At 35.7% G+C, this 22369-nt stretch overlaps 1 protein-coding gene across 5 annotated transcripts in view; it reads right to left on the reverse strand.

Annotated features, from left to right (window-relative positions):
• Positions 1–22369, reverse strand: part of DENND4C (DENN domain containing 4C) — a 124146-nt gene that overhangs the window by 18315 nt on the left and 83462 nt on the right. For 3 of the 5 annotated variants that reach the window (XM_081237844.1, XM_081237843.1, XM_081237845.1), the window contains 9 exons: positions 22111–22239; positions 21775–21919; positions 21354–21500; positions 16637–16759; positions 15615–15761; positions 11588–12750; positions 5283–5460; positions 4452–4561; positions 3972–4147 (listed from right to left, as the gene is read on the reverse strand). In XM_081237844.1, coding sequence (XP_081093970.1) covers positions 3972–4147; positions 4452–4561; positions 5283–5460; positions 11588–12750; positions 15615–15761; positions 16637–16759; positions 21354–21500; positions 21775–21919; positions 22111–22239 — 2318 coding nt within the window. The remainder of the gene's footprint in view (positions 1–3971; positions 4148–4451; positions 4562–5282; positions 5461–11587; positions 12751–15614; positions 15762–16636; positions 16760–21353; positions 21501–21774; positions 21920–22110; positions 22240–22369) is intronic. The other 2 variants (XM_081237842.1, XM_081237841.1) reach the window with 1 other exon arrangement.

The following is a 22369-nucleotide window of genomic DNA, read 5'->3' on the forward strand; positions in this document are numbered from 1 at the left end:
CAAAGTGTGTATAGAAGGAATATACCTCAACATAATAAAGGTCATATATGACAAGCCCACAGCTAACATCATACTCAAAGGTGAAGCTGAAACATAGTATATAAGTCCCAGCCACAGAAATTAGCCAAGAGAAATAAAAGGCAACCAAATTGGAGAGGAAGAAGTAAAACTCACTGTTTGCAGTTGACATGATTTTATATATAGAAAAGCCTAAAGAATCTACCAAAAAACTATTAGGAGTAATAAATGAATATAGTGAAGTTGCACAGTACAAAACCAACAAAAACTTGTTGCATTTCTATATACTAACAATGAGCTAGGAGAAAGGGGAATTAAGAAAACAATCCCATTTACAATCACCACAAAAAGAATAAAATAAATGGAATAAATTTAAGCAAGGAGTTGAAAGACCTCTATACTGAAAACTAAGACATTGTTGAAAGGCACTGTAGACACAAATAAATGGAAAGATATTCTGTGCACATGGATTGGAGGAATTAACATTGTTAAAATGTTTATGTTTTTTAATTACCTAATTTTTAAAATATTACATAAAGCAATCTACAGATTCAGGGCAATCCCTATCAAAATCCCAAGAACATTTTTCACATAAATGGGACAAAAAATTATAATATTTATTTGGAACCACAAAAGACCCTAAAGAGCCAAAGCAATCTTGAGAAAAAAGAACAAAGCTAGAGATATCACACTCTCTGACTTCAAACTATATTACAAAGCCATAGTAATCAAAACAACCTGGTTTGGCAGAAAAACAGATACAAAAATCAATGTAACAGGGACTTTCCTGGTGGCACAGTGGTTAAGAATCTGCCTGCCAATGCAGGGGACAAGGGTTTGAGCTCTGGTCTGGGAAGATCCCACATGCCACAGAGCAACTAAGCCTGTGTGCCACAACTACTGAGCCTGTGCTCTACAGCCCGCAAGCCACAACTGCCATAACTACGGCGCCCCAGTGCTGCAACTACTGAAGCCCGCGCGGTTAGAACCTGTGCTCCACAACAAGATAAGCCACTGCAATAAGAAGCCCTTGCACTGCATCAAAGAGTAGCCCCCACTCGCAGCAATTAGAGAAAGCCTGTGTGCAGCAATGAAGACCAAACGCAGCCAAAAAAAAAAATCAATGGGACAGAACTGATAGCCCAGAAATGAACCCCGGCATACATGGACAATTAATTTACAACAAAGGAGCAAAGAACATTCAATGGAGAAAGAATAGTGTCTTTAATAAATGGTGTTGGGAAAACTGGACAGCCACATGCAAAAATATGAAGCTAGACCACTATCTCACACCACACACAAAAATCAACTCAAAATGAATTAAAGACTTGAAGACCACAAAACTCCTAAAAGATAACATAAACAGTATAATCTTTAACATCAGTCTTAGCAATGTCTTTTTAAATATGTCTCCTCAGGCAAAGGCAACAAAGCAAAAATAAACAAATGGGACTGCATCAAACTAAAAAGCTTCTGCACAGCAAAGGAAACCATCAGCAAAACAAACCAACAACCTACTGAATGGGAGAAAATATTTGCAAATGATATATCTGATAAGGAGGTAATACTCAAATTATATAAAGAACCCATACAATTCAATATCAAAAAAACAAACAACCCAATTAAAAAATGGGCAGAGGAGCTGAACAGACATTTTTCCAAAGAAGACATCCAGATGTCCAACAGGCACATGAAAGATGCTGAACAAAACCACATTAACATCATCATCAAGAAATGCAAATCAAAACCAAAGTATGATATCACTTCATTTCTGTTAGAATGGGTATTATCAACAAGGCAAGAAATAACAAGTGTTGGTGAGGATGTGGAGAAAGGGGACCCTCATACACTGCTGGTGAGAAATGTGAACTGGTGCAGCCACTATGGAAAACAGTATGGAGATTCCTTGAAAAAATTAGGAATGAAACTACCACATGGTCCAGCCCAGTTGTGGGTATTTATCCTAAGAGTAGGAAAACATTAATTCATAAAGGTACATGCACCCCTATGTTCATTGCAGCATTATTTACAACAGCCAAGACATGGAAACAACCTAGATGCCCATCAACAGATGAATGGATAAAAAGGGTGTGGTGTGTGTATATATATATATATATATATATATATATATATATATATATATATATATATATACACACACAATGGAATACTATTTAGCCATAAAAAAGATGAAAATTTGCCATTTGCAACAACATGGATGGACCTTGAGGGTATCACGCTAAGTGAAATACTTAAGATGAAGAAAGACAGATACCATGATTTCATTCATAGCTGGAATATAAAAAACAAAAACCCCAAATAAATGAACAAACCCAACCAAAGAAAAACAAACATAAGAACAGAGCAGTGCTTATCAGAGGGTGAAGGAGGGGTAGGGAGGATGAAGTGGGTAAAGAGCATCAACTAGATGGTGACAGATGGAAACTAAATTATTGGTGTTGAGCACGCTGTAGTGTATATAGAAGTAGAAATAAAATGTACACATGAAACTTATAAAACATTATAAACCAATGTTACCTCATTAAAAAAATAAATCTTTAAAAAATTGACAAAGGATATAAACAAGCAATTCATAGAAAATGCTGGAATAACTAATAAGCATATGAAGAGATATCCAAACTCACTAATATTCAGAGACATTCAAACGAAAATGAGATACTACTTTATATCATTAGAGCACAAAATCAGAAAAGTGATCATACCAAATGCTGGTAAGGATGTACAGAAATGAGAGTTTTGGGGCACTACAAGTAGGAGTGTAGCCATCTGGGAAGCAATCTTCCAGTGTTTATTGAAATCATGTATGGAAAAAACCCAATGATCTCACTCCTAAGACTATTATTCTGAAAGAAATTACTTCATAAGTCCAGAAGGGGACATATATTGTGCAGTGTACTGCAACAGTACAGTGATGTTTACAGTAACAGAGAACTGGAAGCAACTGAAATACCCAACACTATGACAGTGGATAAGTAAAATGAGGTATTAACTTCCTATAGGAGAAAAGGAATAAATTAGATGTACATGTAGCAACTCAGATTTTAAACTGAGTAATAAAAAGAAATAGGATTTTCAGCCTCATTCTAATCATGTACGTTAAAAATACATAATCATGCAAAACAACATTATTTGTAAGGTTATATATTCAAGGATTTATCACACACAGTGGAGTCAATATTTTTGTTGTGTTAAATAATAAGAGTGGGAATGGCGAGGGGAGGAAGATAGTAAAAGAGGGCCCTTGCACAAACCAATGATGACAGTGTATCAGGAATTAGAGGATGCTTTCACTCAGCTCCACACTGAAGCTAACAGGAAAAATAGAGAGGAGACACCTCTGTGACTGGAAATTTTTAAAAAGTAGATAAAGGTAGTTTGTTCCATAAAGCAAATAGAATATTAAGTATAAGTACTTTAAGTCAGCATACAGTTACCAAACTCTCAATTACTTAATGACTGTTTATAGATCAGCCTCTCCTTTCCAATGCCTAGAATTCGGTCATTTCACAGTACAGACCACCAACATAAAGGGGCAACAAGTTTAAGAGAAGAGTTAAAGCCCCTTCCACCTTTTTTTGGGGGGTGGGGCGGGGGCGGCTCCAGAACACATAATCAAGGTCATCAAGGTAGAAATATTAAAATAATGACTAACGTTAGAGTTCGGAATTATCTATAATAATTATATAATCTATGTAATAATTATATAATTTATAAAGTTTAGCTCCGAGAATTAACTACTACTGATAATCATTTGTTAAATAAAACGGAAAAGCGGTCTCCTACATTATTAGTATTTTCTACTCAAATACTGAAAGTGCAGGAGGGTGAGGAAAGGAACACCTGGAGCATACTATGACTATTTCACTCTTCCCCCAGGAGTCATGCCTCTTGGGGGACGCTTATCTCTTTAAGGGAGCTTTTACAATACTAACCTTGCAGAGCCTCTCAAGTCTTTAAATTCTATGTTGAGAAGAGGCAAGAAGTTGCTTTTACAGAAGGGACAGGTTGTATTCAAGTTTGAATCATCTGCCGTCCATCCAGCCATAATTTCTTCATCATAAACTAAAGCTCCACAAGCTCTGCACTGTGAACAACTTGACATCAAAACCTAAGAGCAGAAAAGTACACAGACTGAGAACCTCCACAGTGAAAATCAGTCTTAATAGGCCATCCTCTTGAGACAAACATAGAATTGTATTTATTTTGTTGATCACACTTGGAATAACAGTTCAATTACTTTATAGGTAAAACTACCAGTTTATTGCCTTGTTTACATAAGACATCAAGCAAATTCAACAAAATGACTTATTTTATTATTCTGTCCAAAAAGGTACAGAATTCTGTTAAATGCCATTCTGAAATAAAAATATGTTTACAGCCACTTTATCATGGACAGAATATAGAACTTTTACCTCCATTGCACAATTCTGATAGATGCTGGACATGCTGGTGTTTTGAGAAGAACCATGATCCGACTTTTCAAAGTCCTGCCCTTTTATGCCTCTTGGAAATGGAAGTTCACCTAGAGAGAAGTAAACATCATAACACATTATGTATGAAAATGTCCTTATTCTTTGGAAATGCATACTTAGGGGGAAATATCATGAAGTCTGCAATTTATCTTCAAACGATTTAGTATCAAAACGTACTTATATATATACACAGAGGAAAGGTTAACAACAGTTAACTAAATCTAGGTAGAGAACATATGATTATTCACTATATGATTCTTTCAACCTTTTAGGATATTTGAAATTTTTCATAATAGAAAGTTGGAGAAAATGAATAAAATTACAATTTAAAAAAATAACACAGAACTAGGAGATTTCAGTGATATAGCACAGAAATTCTCCAACTCTAGTAAATATCTGATTCACGTGGAGAGCTGGTCAAAAATATACATTCTTAAGTTCCCATCCCACTGATTAAGTCTCAAAAGTTTTAACCTAGGGCTTGGATACTTGTATATACTTTTAAACAAATTCCCCAAGTGATTCTGAGACACGCTAAAGTTTGAGAACTAATGATAGAATCCATAAATGTACATAACTAAAAATAAACTCAGTGGGTGACTACAGTGCTTGTAGATCATATAAAATAACAGTGATAATATGGTGTGACTGTATCAGATCCTCTCAACAAATGGGGCTTACTGTGTGTGTGGTGCAGGGAGGAAGAAGTATGGGCATAAATTAAAAATTAATTTTCTATAAATTAGAAGAAAGGACGATCCTTCCCCTTACCTGGTGAGTAATGCAGTTTACCTACATCGCCACTGCTGCTGCTACTGCCAAGGCTTGTGTTGCTCTGGGTAAGTTCACTAGGGAACAGCCCTGAGATACTCGTGTTAGGTGATATATTCTCTCCTAAAATATGGTCTTCAAGGCCAGCTGGGAAGCTGTAATCTCTCTTTGTTTCCTCCTTTAATTGAAAAGAATAAAATCCCACATACATAAGTAATACCTTCCCCAATAAGAATATATTCACTCTACCCTTTTCAGAATTAAACTCATCTATAACTCTTAAATAAATCATCATCATCATATGTTTCAAAACCATGAACTCTTTCTGTTATTTGGAATTTCTCTTCCATACTCTAAGACATTCAAGCAATGACCTACGCTTTAAGATTATGCTGCGCTCCTAGTGTATATTAGGAGTGTGGGGTTTATTCCAATATTCAAAATTATGAAATGAAGGAACTCTAGACGCTCACTATGCCCAGTGTAGTCAGGGACCCCAGTCCAAGTAGAGTAGGGGCTTCCAAGAGTCAGCCAGATTGTGGTCTTGGCCCCCCTTCACATATTAGGTATGTAACCTTGCAGAAATTACTTAACTTCCATAACTTTTAATTATATTATCTGAAAAATGTGGATAATATAAGTACATTAAAATAAGGTTGTGGTGAGAATTTTAGCTGGCAATATGATTATTCTGAATAACAACCATCATTATTAGAGGAATAAAACATGAACAAAGTTCTGAACACTGTAGCTCTTAACCACTTGATGCTTTAGATAGAAAACATTTCAATAAGCAGTTTCCTTTTTAATTTCTGCTTTAAAGGAGAAAGACTTGTGTCTTCCTTGTTATAAAACCATATTAAATGATTTTTAAAAATTAAATAGATATGCAAAACAGGAAATAAAACACTTATAATATCAACATCCACAGAGTGCAGTAAAAATCTTGATGTATATCCTTCTAGTCAAAAATATGCATACATAATACATTTTTACAAAATAGGATATTTTTAACCCATTCTTCTCATGTAGTTTATCATTAAATCTTCTACATTATTTAAATCCCTGCAACCTAATCTGATTTACTGATGTATTATTAAGAATTTAGTAAATCCTTTACTGCTTAAACATTCAGAATCCTGTAAATTTTATATGAGTTACACTGCTGAATCACTTGAGCTATTTTTACACATATCCCTAAATATTTTCTTAAATTCTGGATAAAAGTTATGAATATTTTACAGACTTTTTATTCATTCCTTCACTTGAAAATATTTATTAGGTATATTCTATTTGCCTTTGCAGTCAATGGTACGAGGGCAATAGTAATGAGAAGAAAAGAAAGATTGATCTGCAACCACCTGGAATTTACAGTCATATATTCCAAGTCCAAATTACTCTGTAGAAAGCTTTTTATTTAACACTGTTAGATAAAATTTCAAAAGTGAAATGGCTCACACTGTTTTTTGTTTGTTTGTTTGTTTGTTTGAAATATAATGCCAGGTTAAGATGCTTTTGAAGTTAGCTTATTTTGTCTTTCCTTAACTGACCTTCTAAGTTCTTTAAATACAAAATTTGCCCACTCCTATTTTCACAAAAAGATATTATGATTAATTCTCTTTATCATGATTTTTAAAAGGATTAGCAGTTTTTCAAAGGCTATAACAAAAGACAAGAAGGGCATTATATAATGATAAAGGGATCAATACAAAAAGAGGATCTTAAAGTCATTAACATATATGCACCCAATTCAGGAGCACCTAAATAAATAAAGCAAAAACACAAAAGGAGAAATTGACACTAATACAATAACAGTAGGAGACTTTAACACCCCACTGACATCAATGGACAGATCATCCAGACAGAAAATCAATTAGGCAACAGAGGTCCTAAAGGACACAATAGACGAGTTGGACTTAACTGATCTCTAAAGGACATTACATCCAAAACCAGCAGAATACACATTCTATTCTGTAGAATGCACATTTTTCAAGTGCACATGGAACATTCACCAGGAAAGACCACATACTAAGTCACAAACAAGCCTCAAAAAATTTAAGAGGATAGAAATTACACCACGCATCTTTTCTGACCACAACAGTATGAAACTAGAAATCAACTAGAGAAAGAAAAATGGGAAAAGAACGAACACATAGAGACTAAACAACATGCTACTAAAAAACCAATAGGCCAATGCTAAAATCAAAGAAACCAGAAAACACCTTGGGACAAATGAAAAGTAAAACATAACTTTATAAAACCTATGGGATCCTGCAAAAGCAGTTCTAAGGGGTTAATTCACAGTGAGACGGGCCTTCTTTCAAGAAACAAGGAAAATCTCAAACAACTTAGCCTACCACCTAAAAGAATTAGAAAAAGAAGAACAAAGCCCAAAGTCAGCAGAAGGAAGGAAATAATAAAGATCAGAGAGGAAATAAAATAGAGATAAAAAAAATAATAGAAAAGATCAATGAAACTAAGAGCTGGTATTTTGAAAAGATAAACAAAATGGACAAACCTCTAGCCAGGCTCACCAAGAAGGAGAGAGAGGACCCAAATAAACAAAATAAGAAATGAAAAGAGTACAGTAGAAATAACAAATACCATAGAAATACAAAAAATCATAAGAGAATACTAAGAACATTTATATCCCAACACATTGGGCAACGTAGAAGAAATGGACAAATTTCTAGAAACATACAGCCTGCCAAGACTGAGTCAAGAAGAAATAGACAATTTGAAGAGACCAATTACTAAAGTGAAATAGAACTGCCAATAACAAAACTACCTGCAAACAAAAGTCTATGACCAGACAGCTTCACTGGGGAATTCTACCAAACATGTAAAGAAGAGCTAAAACCTATCCTTCTAATACTATTCCAAATTATTAAAGAGGATGAAACACTCCCATACTCATTCTACGAGGCCACTATTACCCTGATACCAAAACCAGACAAAGATACTACAAAAAGTGAAAATTACCGACCAATATTCTTGATGAATATAGATGCAAAAATCCTCATCAAAATATTAGCAAACCAAATCAAACAACATATAAAAAGGATCATACACCATGATCAAGCTGGACTTATTCTGGGCACACAAGGATGGTTCAACATATGCAAATCCATTAATGTGGCACATGGCACTAACAAAAAGAAAGACAAAAACCACATGATCATTTCAATAGATGCTGAAAAAGTATTTGACAAAATTCAACATCCATTCATCATAAGAAGTCTCATCAAAGTGGGTACAGAAGGAACATATCTCAACATAATAAAGGCCATTTATGACAAACCCACAGCCAACATAATACTCAATGGTGAAAAGATGAAAGCTTTCCTGTTAAATTAAGGAACAAGGATGCCTACTCTCACCCCTTCTATTTAACACAGTATTGGAAGTACTAGCCAAAGTTATCAAACAAGGGAAAAAAGGGTATCCAGATTGGAAGGGGCTGCAGATGACATGATACAGAGAACCCTAAAGTCCCCACCCAAAAACTTTTAGAATAAATGAATTCAGCAAGGTTGAAGGATACAAGATTAATATACAGCAATCTGCTGCATTTCTATACACTAATAATGAAGTATCAGAATGAGAAAGTTAAAAAAAATCCCATTTAAAACTGCATCAAAAGAAGAAAAAAAACCTAGGAATAAACTTAATCAAGGAGGTTAAAGACCTACACACTGAAAACTATAAAACAATGATAAAGGAAAGTGAAAATGATTAAAAGAAATGGAAAGATATTCCCATGCTCTTGGATTAGAAGAATCAGTATTATTAAAATGGCCACACTACCCAAAGAAATCTACAGATTGCATCCCCTATCATTTTTCACAGAAACAGAATAATCCTAAAATTTATATGGAACCACAAAAGGCCCCAAATTACCAGAGCAATTCTAAGAAAAAAAGAACAAAGCAGGAGGTATGAACGTCCCAGACCTCAGACTATACTGCAAAGCTACAGTAATCAAAGCAGTGTGGTACTGGCACAAAAAAACAGATACATAGATCAATGGAACAGAACAGAGAGCCCAGAAAGAAACCCATGCACCTACAATCAATTAATCTATGACAAAGGAGGCAAGAATATACAATGGAGAAAAGACAGTTTTTTCAACAAGTGGTGCTAGGAAAACTGGACGGCTACAGGTAAAACAATGACATTAGAAAATTCCCTCATACCATATACAAAAATAAACTCAAAATGAATTAAAGACCTAAATATACAACCTGAAACCATAAAACTCCTAGAAGAGAACATAGGCAGGACACTCTTTGACATAAATCATAGCAGTATTTTTTGGATCTGTCCCCTAAGGCAAAATAAATAAAAGCACAAATTAACAAATGGGACCTAATTAAATTTAAAAGCTTTTGCACAGCAAAGGAAGCCATCAACAAATCAAAAAGACAACCTATGGAATCAGAGAAAATATCTGCAAATGATGCAACTTACCCAAAATATACAAACAGCCGATACAGCTTAATATCAAAAAAAAAACAAGCGGGCTTTCCTGGTGGCGCAGTGGTTGAGAGTCCGCCTGCCGATGCAGGGGACGCGGGTTCGTGCCCCGGTCCGGGAAGATCCCACATGCCGCGGAGCGGCTGGGCCCGTGAGCCATGGCCGCGGAGCCTGTGCTCCACAACGGGAGAGGCCACAACAGTGAGAGGCCCGCGTACCGCAAAAAAAAAAAAAAAAAAAAAAAAAAAAAAAAAAAAAAAACAAGCAATCCAATCAAAACATGGCAGAAGACTTGAATAGATATTTTCCCAAAGAAGACATACAGATGGCTAACAGGCACACGAAAAGATGCTCATCATGACTAATTATTCAAGAATTGCAAATCAAAACCCCAAAGAGGTATCACCTCACACCTGTCAAAATGTCTATATCAAAATGTCTACAAATAACAAATGTTGGAGAGGATGTGGAGAAAAGGGAGTCCTCATACATTTTTTATGGAAATGTAAATTGGTGCAGCCACTAATGGAAGACAGTATGGAGGTTCCTTAAAAAACTAAAAATAGAACTACCATAAGATACAGCAATTGCACTCCTGAGTATATATCCAGAAAAAAAGGACACACTAATTCAAAAAGAGACATGTACCACAATGTTGACAGCAGCACTATGTACAATAGCCAGGACATGGAAGGAACCCAAGTGCCTATCAACAGACGACTGGATCATGAATATGTGATACACACATACACACAAACACACACACACTGGAATATTACTCAGCCATTAAAAAGAATGAAATATTGCCATCTGTAGCAACATAGAGAGACCTAGAGAATATTAATGCTTAGTGAAGTAAGTCAGACAGAGAAAGATAAATACTGTATGATATCATTCATATGTGGAATCTAAAAAGTCATACAAATGAATGTATACACAAAACAGAAACAGACTCAAAGAAATAGAAAACAAACTTATGGTTACCAAAGAGGAAGGGGAGAGGGACATATTAGGGGTATGGGTTTAACAGATATAAACTACTATACATAAAATAGATAAGCAACAGGAATTTACTTTCAAGCACAGGGAATTATACCCAATATCTCGTAGTAACCTATAATGGAATATAATGCGCAAAAACTGAATCACTATGCTGTACACCTGAAACTAATACAGTACTGTCGATCAACTGAACTTCAATAAAAAGTTAGCAGTTTGGGGGACTTCCCTGGTGGTCCAGTGGGTAAGACTCTGTGCTCCCAATGCAGGTGGCCCAGGTTCAATCCCTGGTTGAGGAACTAGATTCCACATGCATGTCGCAACTAAGAAGTCTGCATGCCGCAACTAAAGATCCCACATACCGCAACTAAACATGCCGCGACGAAGATCCCACATGCCACAACTAAGACCCCGTGCAGCCAAAATAAATAAATAAACAGTTAGCAGTTTTTGTTGTGCAGTATGAAATCTACTGATTAAGTTGTAGAGTGACTTCACATATCTTAAAGAGATAACACAGGTGAAAGCTATTTAAAAAGTGAAGTGCTATGCAAATATAACGTTATTAAATCAAACATTAATCATTAGTTCTTTCAATAGACTTAATGTGTTAGTTTAGACTGGGCTGTGGAATTATAAAGTAGTCCTGATATTCTATTTCTTCATTATTAATTTCCTTACATGTATGTTGAAGTCATTTCAAGAGAGAAGCAGGATATGCATGTTTTAAAATATAAAAAAGTTACCAGAAATATCTAAATATCTAAATAATAATGTATATATTAAAACATTCCAACATCAGACAGATAACACACATAAAACACTCTTACCTCATCATCTGAATAGCTGTAGGCAGATGATACAGCTACCCACATCTTACTGGCTACTGTAGCTGCTTGTTTCATACCAGATTTTAGCACATCCATCTTGGGCCCTGAGAGTATATTGTCCAGCTTTAGCCCTGACAAAGAATTTACCACAGAACCCAATGAGCCATGTGGTGAAGAACGGACCAGTGCTGATAAAGAAGCTGAACGTTCTTTATGACCTCGAGAGGGAGTTTGCTGCCTGAAACGCCCAGTAAAAGTTTTAGATCTCGACACTGCAGGGGAGCTCTTTTCACTTTCAGGACTTTCCTGTGCTGCAGGACCATGATCTAAAGGTAGGCTTGATCTCCTCTCTAAAGGGTGAATAAATGCACTGGTAGTGCCCGGCTCTCTGTTTCCCTCTCCATGTAATTCCATACTAGAAGACTTGCTACCCAAGGGACTCTTTAGATTCATATAGCTTTCAATTTCATCAGCCAGATTGCGTGCAATAACTGGAGAAAACAACTTATCTTCTGAATCAGGAGTTTTTTCTCCTATACATTCAGTGGCTAAAAGTGACAAAGGATCTAGTCCAGTTTCAACATCTTCCCTCTCAACAGCTTTAGCAACACCACATAAACTACTTCTCTTATTTACTAGATCTTTGGATCCTGCTTTCAAGTCTCTGGACTGATTACTGTCATTTTGTAGGCTGTCACATGTATCCTCTGTCACAGTAGTTTTAGCTACATTTTCATCAACCACAGGTTCTATGAACTCTTGGCTTTCCTCAAGCATCTCTAACACCGATGAAGATCTGTGCTCAGAATCCCAAGTGCTTTCAGACACACGAGTCCTAGTGTCAGCTGGATGACAGCTAATACTCTCAAAGCTATGGGTTCTTGCAATATGAAGTGGAGAAGTCTTAGGACTCGTCAATGCTGCTGTGAGAATCCTGGCATCTGCTCCCATCATGATAGCCACTTCACTTGAATTCAAATCCAAACTGCTCTTCTTAAGCAACATTCCTGCTCGACTTTCAGAACTAAAGCTACAGCTTCTCTCCGGAAAATGCTTTTGCCTTTTTTCTCCTCTATCACCATTCTTCTTGAGATTAGTAACTTCGCCAAAGACTGCATCTTCAACTGGATCTTGAGTAGAAAACAGTACATTTGATGTACTACCTAAAAAGAGAAAGTGCAATATTAAAAGTAAATCCCTATTTTCTGATGTAACTTTTATAAAAATGTTTTTTTCTAATTTTTGAAAGTGACACATACTCAGAGTAAAAGATTCAGAAAGGTAAGACGGTATACAGAAAAAGTCCAAAAATTACTCCATTCAACCCTGCCTCTCAGAGATAACATTTTAATGTATAATCTGCCTTTCATCCTCTATGCACATACACACACATTTTAAAAAAAGATCGTGCAATATATACTGTATATACCTGTATTGTTCACTAAAAGATATCACATCTATCAATAAATATACATCTATAAACATGTTTTATATTTTAAGAGTTTTATATTCAGTTTAAGAAATATATTCCACATTAAATAGCAGACCTAAAAAGAAATAATCTCTTCTGTCTTGGGTTTCATACGTCTAATTCAACAAGTATTTGCCAGGAATCTACCCTGCAGAAAGCAAATTCATAATCATAGAGAAATTATATATTTGCTATAGCCAAAGCCTTACTTCTCCAAAGTAAAAGGATCTAGAATGGAGCGCTTAGAACCGGCAAATTCCAAGAAGCCTGATAAAATCTGAATAGCCAAAATTTTTTCAGATATGTTTATTCCTTCAACAAATATCTGAATTCCTACTAGCACCCACTATATGAGGTGCTAAGAATACAATGGAGAATAAAATGGACATAATCCCAGACCTCACAGAGGTCAATCTTGTTTGAGCAAGTGGAACAAAATTATGCCAGTGTCTGTAGGAACCTCCCCCTAGCTTTGGGGGATGCAGGCAGTCGTTAACTCTTTGCTACCATGCAATTTTTTCCACGACGAGACCAAAAGCTATTTCTAGTTGCACCATCATTAGCAGAACTTAAGTCTACCCATTCATATTTAGGATTCTCATTTTTTGTTTGTTTTTTGTTTGTTTGTTTTTTGCGGTACGCGGGCCTCTCACTGCCGTGGCCCCTCCCGTTGCGGAGCACAGGCTCCGGACGCGCAGGCTCAGCGGCCATGGCTCATGGGCCCAGCCGCTCTGCGGCATGTGGGATCTTCCCGGACCAGGGCACGAACACATGTCCCCTGCATCGGCAGGCGGACTCTCAACCACTGCGCCACCAGGGAAGCCCTCTCATTTGTTTTTTTGTTTGTTTTTTTGTTTTTGTTTTTGTTTTTTGCGGTATGCGGGCCTCTCCCGTTGCAGAGCACAGGCTCCGGACGCGCAGGCCCATCGGCCATGGCTCACGAGCCTAGCCGCTCCGCGGCATGTGGGATTTTCCCGGACCGGGGCACAAACCCGTGTCCCCTGCATCGGCAGGCGGACTCTCAACCACTGCGCCACCAGGGAAGCCCTCTCATTTGTTTTTTAAAAAGTATAATGACCTGGGAGTTTGGGGGGGAAAGTTGTCATTATGATAAGATCTTTTTTTTTAATCTTCCAAATTGATTTCAAGGTTCTTTTTAATATTCCAAATTGGTATCTACTAATAATCATAATCATTCCAATTAAACAGAATAATAAGCATTTAGAGATATTTTTAAAGCATTTAAGGGAATTAAATTAGCCTATTTTATAACTCCAAAGTTTGTACCTGCTTTGAAAACTTTTACCAATATTTGAGAAAAGATCTTTGCAAATTTACTGGTTCTCATATCATTTCTAGGAAATTTAGTGTCACATTTTGTTCAATTTTAAAATAAAATTGACTGTTTGATATATTGGCAAAAGCCTCATTACCACCTCCTCTTTTCTTAATAGAATAAATCTTCCTACATCAAAATGTAACATGGAAATAAGATCAATAAAAAGAGAAGAAAATGCACCAGTCCCCAGACCATGTCCATTTCAATATTCTGAGAAGATTCTAAACCTCTGATGAAGAAAACTCTGCCCTCCTTTTTTCTTTAACCTGCTATCAATAGGTTGGGAAAATGGGATAAAGAATATATATATCAATTATTTTTTTCAAAACGCCTGTAGCTCCACCTCATTAGCAAAACACTACCCCCTCACCCCCTGTAAAATAACCGAACTTGGTATCACAATTAAAAAAAAAAAAAAACAACTTTAGGAATAAGGAGTATTTCCACATTGACTTAAAAAGCTGAGCAAATTAATTTCTATAAAGTCATACAATAGATACACTTACAGATAGACCGATGACTTTAGGGAAGTGAACTGTAGCTACTACTAACAAAAGGCAAATGACGCAGGCCAATTTCATTGTCTTTTAAAATCATACACTTAGACGTATGCCTTAAGGGTACTTGGGAGGACTACACATAATTGAAGGCAGTAAACTCAAATTAATGGGAGTCACACACAACAGAGTTATTCATTACAAATACTTAACCATAAATAGAAAGTGGCTCAGGGTACCTAGAATAATTGGGCAAAAATTAAAGACCCGCTGGTATTTTTGTGCAGAACGTTAAGTGATGTGAATCTTTTTCTTCCATTTCCCTTCAGGCTTAGGAATTACCCTGCCACACACAAGCCCTTTGGAATTTGACCACATAACTGCCTCTCTGTTAGGATGAGTACAGCAGACCTGTCCTACAGTCCTCTCTCATTATCAACCACAGGAAAGGAGGACGGAACTCAGAACAAGCACTGTAATAAGAAAAGGGATTCCAAATAACAACTAAACACTTAATTTAATACCCTTCCTTTGAAAAACGAATTATCTTTAAATAACTATTTTAATTTCTTCTTTAGCACATTTATAGGATGCAGCTTACTTCTGGCTCTTTAGCATGTTCATTACAATTAAGTTAGCAATTTATAATGTCATTGAAGACACACGTGTACCTACAGAAGTGTATTTTAAATATGTAATAACCAATATGTAAAGACTCACCAGTGCTACTTTTCCTGCTGTTGACATCAAATATACCAGATGGAACTTTCACAATACTGCTGCCCCATGCAGGAGGCTCAGGAGGACTCGGGGGCTCTGCACTAGGTTGTGAATGTTTGGCCACAACAGCAGAGACATCACATACCTCTGGAAAAAAATATTTGGATGTTATCATTCCTATTTTTGCCAGTATTGAACAGAAACAAAGTATTTTTTAAAATATATTTTATGTACTTTTTCTCTATGTGGGGGTGAATACTTTTTCTCTACTTTATTACTGATTTATTTTATGCCATAAATGTTGCCAGTACTGACTGAAATAAATGCTTTATTTTAACACTCATAATCCTAACTTGAGAATTCCTGAGCAAATAAATTAAGGCTTTGGCCTTCTGTCACACTCTTCATCACTTGTCAAGTAGGAGAGGGGCTTGCTTCTGCATAATTCTAGAGCATAAAGTAAGTGAGATCATTAAAGAAAGTGTACTAAGTGTACTAAGAGGATAGGAAGACCATCGTATTATCAAAAAGCCAAAATATTCCTCCATATTTCCTTAAAATGACTACTACAAATCATTTCTCATTTCTATCTCAATGAATCCCCTAAAAAAAGGAAAACTACACAGACTATATTGGAACCTACAAATGAAAAATATCGACTTAGATATTTGAAGGACTTCCAGTGAAAGAGCATTTTAAAATAAAAGGTACACTGGAATACAAGTTTGATGACTCAGAGTTTAGTCCTGGTTCTGTCACAAAGTAGTTATTTAACATTGGCAAATGAATACCTTGATGGGCCGCAGTTTCCTACAAAGTTGAGGGCTGACCTACAGAGTCTCTAAAGATCTCTTAAATTCTAAAATTCAGAGACTACCAAAAATCTATCATATATAAGAGTACATAGTATCTTATAAGCCCAGACTTTACATTTCTGGAAATTATCACCAAAATTATCAAATAAGACTTTTAATTAATATAGGTATTTTTCAAAGTAAAGCTAGTAAATATCAGTACTTAACCTTCTGTTTGCACTTTTGTTTTGGTTATCAAGTCTCCTGATACTTGTTCTTCAGGCACATGAATTTCTGCATCATCCTTTATAAGTTCATCCTTAGACCCATAGCCTTGGTCAGACTGACCACCTGTTAAAAAGAATGTAGGCTGACATATAAATGTTTTCATATATTTATAGTCCAGCTATAAAATGTCAAAAGGAAATTCCACCAACTTACACAATTAAACTTGTAAAAAAAGAAGAGAAGAAAGCTCATGAAGCACACAAAACATTTTACAACAATGGTAAGAATTAAAGAACAGTAGAAACAGGAACATCAAAGACTAAAAACCATTACACACTTGGAAGCAGTGAATCTTAATTTAATTTCCTTACCTATAAATTAGTAGATTTGGATAAGATGTTTTGAAAGTTTCTTTTGGAGTGCATCTACAGAATGCTACCTTTTGTGTAAGAAAGAAGTGGAAATAAAACAAACAGATATCTTCTTACTTTTGCAAAAAGAAATGCAGGAATAGTAAACCAGAAAACAATAAAACTGGTTACCTACAAGGGATGGGGGAAAATAGGATAGAAGGGATTAAGAGAGAGGAAACTTCTCTAAATATGGTTATCATATTGTTTTTATTTTTGGAAATGTATTAACTTCTACATGTTCAAAAACTTAAATCAGCAAAACTGAGGTCCAGGGTATAACTAAAACTGAATGCACATGGAAACAAACAAAACCAATTGTTTATGAATAACATGATCACACTGAAAGGATGGGGGAGGACTAATGTAATGTGTAACTTTTAACACATTATTCTGAGTATATACCCTAGTCATGGGGGGTAACAGTCAAATCCTAAACTCCTTAGGTTTATTTCTCACAGGGGAATGGGTATAGCAATTCTGAAATTATATTATGTGCACTGTAGGACTGAGCAAATGAGTAAATGTGATGATGTTGGGAGCTAAGATTCTTACCGTGGAAGAAGAGAGATCTTTAAAAAGTGAAATGAAGGAAGGCAAAGAAAAACCTGTGGGGCTGATTTGGAATTAGAAGTATTTCTAAACTACATACACATTTTTTCTACCTCTGCTGAAAAAGTCTAGAACGACAACACCCTGGAGGGAGTAAGCATTTCTAGAGCCCAGACCTTCGTTTCTAAAATCTATTGCCCATTAAAAGGAACCTGGGATCCTTGAAGAAAAGGCTGATTCCAGAGCTCAGTCAGGGAAGGTACAAGAATGAGCAAGGAACGTGTTGTTATGCAAGAAAGCAAGTGCTCAAAAACATGAGAGGACATTTATAAAGAACATTCAAAAGAATATTATCTTATAAATGTGAGGGGACGACAGAGTTGGCAAAATCACCACATTATAGCCATCACAGTAAAGATTGGTTCAGGCAAGAATCATCAAATGGATGATAAATTTAAAAGAGAAAGTGTGATGAAAAAGAAGATATTGTTGCATAGTCTCAGTGTCTCTTCACAAATAGCTTATTATCTGCAAGGGGGATAATGGTAACTAATAGAAACAGAACACTGACATCAAGTGATCCAAATTTACATTACCAATGAGGGGCAGACAGACATTGTGTGCCTCTGGGTTATGATAATCTCAGAAGGATTTAACATAATTTTTGTAGAAGAGCCATGGATGTATAACCTAATCTAATCACAGGGGAACATCAGACAAACTCAAATTTGGCAGCATTCCACAAAATAACTGGACTTATTCTTCAAAAAGGTCAAGGTTATGAAAGACAAAGAAAAGGTGGGGAACTGTGCCTGGTTAAAGGAGACTAAAGAGGAGTTAAAGTACCACAAAGTACATTATAGCTGACAACACTGGAATACAGACTATAAAGTAGTAGAACAATGTTTTCCTGAATTTGGAAACTATACTGTGGTTATGTAAGAGCAAATACCACTGAAGTATTAAGAGATAAAAGGGCAAGATGTATGCAATCTGCTCTCACATAATTTAGGGGAAAAAAGTGCATGTGTACAGAAAGAAACTGATAAAGCAAATGCGTCAAACTAAAAGTGAATGAATCTAAATAAAAGTTATTCAAGAGTTCTTCATATTATTCTTGAAACATTTAATAAGTTAAAATTTTTTTTAAAGTCTGTTTTGGCTTTAATGTTCTATCATTTAAAACTGAAATAAAGGCAAGTTACTAGGGGATCATTATAAAGGATGTCAATGAAAAACACATAAAACAAAAAATATAGTGCCTTCCACTGTCTACTACTTTTTTTTTTTTTTTTTTTTCGGTACGCGGGCCTCTCACTGTTGTGGCCTCTCCCGTTGCGGAGCACAGGCTCCAGATGCGCAGGCTCAGCAGCCATGGCTCACGGGCCCAGCCGCTCCGTGGCATGTGGGATCTTCCAAGACCGGGGCACGAACCCGTGTCTCCCGCATCGGCAGGCGGACTCTCAACCACTGCACCACCAGGAAACCCACTTTTTTCTTTTTTCACTTTCTACCACTTTTTAAACTGCCATTCAAACTTTGGGTTTGCCATATAACAAAAGAATTAGGCTTTAAAAAAAACTGCTATTTAGATAACCAACAAGGACCTGCTATATAGCAAAGGGAACTATACTCAATATTTTGTAATAACCTATAAGGGAAAAGAATCTGAAAAAGTATATGTGTATATGTGTGTATGTGTATATAACTGAATCACTGTACACCTGAAATTAACACAATACTGTAAATCTACTGTACTTTGATTAAAAAATTTTTTTAATTAAAAAAAATACTGCTATTTTGAATGACTTCTTTCAGTCTTTTTTTTTTTTTTTTATTGGCCCCCCTCAGAAAGTCTGGTAAAGCATTACGGTGCCATGAAATGGATACTAGACTGGGAACTGAGTAAACTGATTAAACCCCGATATGCCCTCAACAAGCTAAGTGACTCAGGATCAGGTACTAAGTGGAAAGATTCTGTGAGATAATCCTTAATGAAAAGAGTAACTTAAGCATCTGGGCTGGAAGTCTCCAAAAATATCAGATGATATCACCAGAAACTCTACAGAGACACATAATCACTGTAAATTCAGTATCAGAGCTTCAGTCATTTGAAATGTAGCTTAAAAGAAATATATGAAAAAGGGATCTTAAGTTTCTCCCCCAACTGGGGAATATGGAATCTTTATGCAGTTTCCCAGAATTACTAGTAAATCTTTTTTTTTGCCTTTAAAGGAGACAAGTTTAAAAATCCAGAGGGATAAGGAGAGTGTTTATCTATTATTATTGTTATTATTAGTGAAATGGTTTCATACCACAAATTATTTTATTTTCCATAAATGAAATCCAGTTATTCTATAAGCACTAGGAAAAAAATACAGGAGGAAATAAAATAAGGTGGTTTTCAAATGAAAGTCTCATGAAAATTCCTACATGTTGAAAGAAATTTAATTTACAAACAGGATTGCAACTTACAGCTTTATGTTGACTTTCACCAATTTATACATGCTTCTGTAATTATGGGGATAGTTTTTAGCACAAGAATCAGCAGATCAGTTTTAGCAAGCAAAAACCACCTTAACAGCTGGAATACTGAAATCTTTAACGCTCATAAAACCATTTGACTCGATGCTACAAACCACCCTCAAATAAGAATTGTAGCAAGGCATAGCATATTTTCAATTAAGATAACAAATATGCTTTGCAAATTGATCATAAAGTGTTAGTTGGGTATTTTCAGTAGTATGTATAAAATTACACGTATCTGAAGGAGAAAAAGCCAAGAAAACTAAAATTGCTTTCCACTTGCAACAGTACTTAAAATATAACAAAAGGCCTCTCCCCCACCCTTGCATGTCCGCAAAATTTAACCTAATAAATGGGAAATTACCTGAAGTGGTTAACATTCAAGGGTAGAATTAATGCACACGTGTATCCATAGCTTCACGTCACACAAGTCTGTCTGCACCCCACACCATGACAGCCAAGGACAAATGCAGCACCAAGAAACAGCACAGAGCAAAAAGCAGAGCAACAAAGAGCAGAGAAAAGGAAACTTCAGTCATTGAGACAAGTTCATCAGATGAAGCACAGGAATTAGACTCAGAATTCCTTTTAAAGAAAAGCTTGAGATATTAACAATAACAACAAAAAAGAAAAACACGAGAAGAAGGATGTGCAACACACATATATCTGCTCAACGTGCTACTTTAATTAAGCTTATTTCTAACTTCAGAGGACAGAGATTATGCCCATAGCCTTGTATGTAAAAGTAGCTTCAGTAGTTTCTCAGATTTTAAAAAGGGTCATTTAAAGTAATGACTATGCAAAGAATACGTCTTTCTCGTGGTATGTGACTTATTTTCTTCCCTCTTCAATATTCATAATCTCAAATCTTTAATAAATATTATCCACTTAATGAAAAAAAGATTTGCAATTGTGTCACTAACAGTCAAGTTCCTCAGCTCACAATTCCTAACAATTATATCATATACTTTCGCAAATTAATGATGAACGAACACAAAGAAGTACCATGTAAGAGCCTTTTGCACAGCACTCCCAAGTTTATTTTATACTATAGGAAATGAGAGAAGTGATCTGCAATCAGAGGTGTACTTTCTCCCCTTATTTATGGATGGTATTTTTTAGGTATTCATATTGCACAAACTTGAGAGAGGAAGGTAAAAGTTTTTTTAAAAAATGGAAGACTTAACATGAGAGTAAGTGAAGGGTTAGTAAAATCCAGATTTTAGTACCTGTGCTAGAGTGATTATCAGTGGAATCAAGCCTGATTAAATCTCTGACGAAGACTGTGTGCTCCCCACTGTTAGCATCATTAGAACTATCCACACTACCGTGGCTCACCGTGTCCCCATCACTTCCAACTGTGGCACTTTGAGGAGCTAAAGATAAGGACAACAGCAGTTCAATAACTCATGCACTGGTAATCTCTGAAGCTAAACATGAGTGACTCACAGTTCATTTAAAGTTGCAGAATACTTTCTAAATTTGTGAGAGGAGAAAATAATTTTGGACTAGGCAACCTCTATCTTTAGTAGTATATGAAAAGATCAACTAGAATTTCATTTAGGTTTTCTGCCTCATACAAGTAAAAATTCATATGTCTATAAAGCTTATGGTTCAGCAAGAAAGTATCTTTCCAACCACATTTATTACCTGATATTGAGGAGACCTGTGACTTTTGCACGGTATTTTTAAGTGGCTGCCTAAATTGTGCCAAGCCACGTACCACATTCCGTACCTTCATCCATAAGAAGATACCACTGCGGGTACTGCTAGGCCACGGGGTCTCCAAAACTACCTAAAGGTAAAATAAAGGTTAAAATAATCTTTATTAGGAATAATTGAATTTTTAAAAAATACATACACATATAATATATACAAAAAGAATTCTACCCCAAAACGTCTAAAAAAAGTTTCTTAAATAAAAGGCATAATGAATTTATCAATCTTAATAAGCAGCATATATTGCCTAATGTCAATCCTACTTACCTTATTATAATAGCCATAAGTAATAGCATTTGGCTTTATTTTAGCAGTTTTCATTTCAAATAAAACTCTCACTGCTAAGACAGGATGACCCCAAAGTCCACAAAGCTGCATTACTACTCGATAGCACACCTAACAAAAAGTAACATCAAAGCATTAATAGTTAGCATATTAGTCTGTGACTTGTAGAGATTTTTAAATGACTTTACTCAATTCTTCTTTTCAAAGTTATTAAGCAACAGTTATTACTATTTTCTCCTTT

The sequence above is a fragment of the Mesoplodon bidens genome (assembly GCF_964165515.1).
Source record: "Mesoplodon bidens genome assembly, chromosome: 6".
NCBI lineage: Eukaryota > Metazoa > Chordata > Mammalia > Artiodactyla > Ziphiidae > Mesoplodon > Mesoplodon bidens.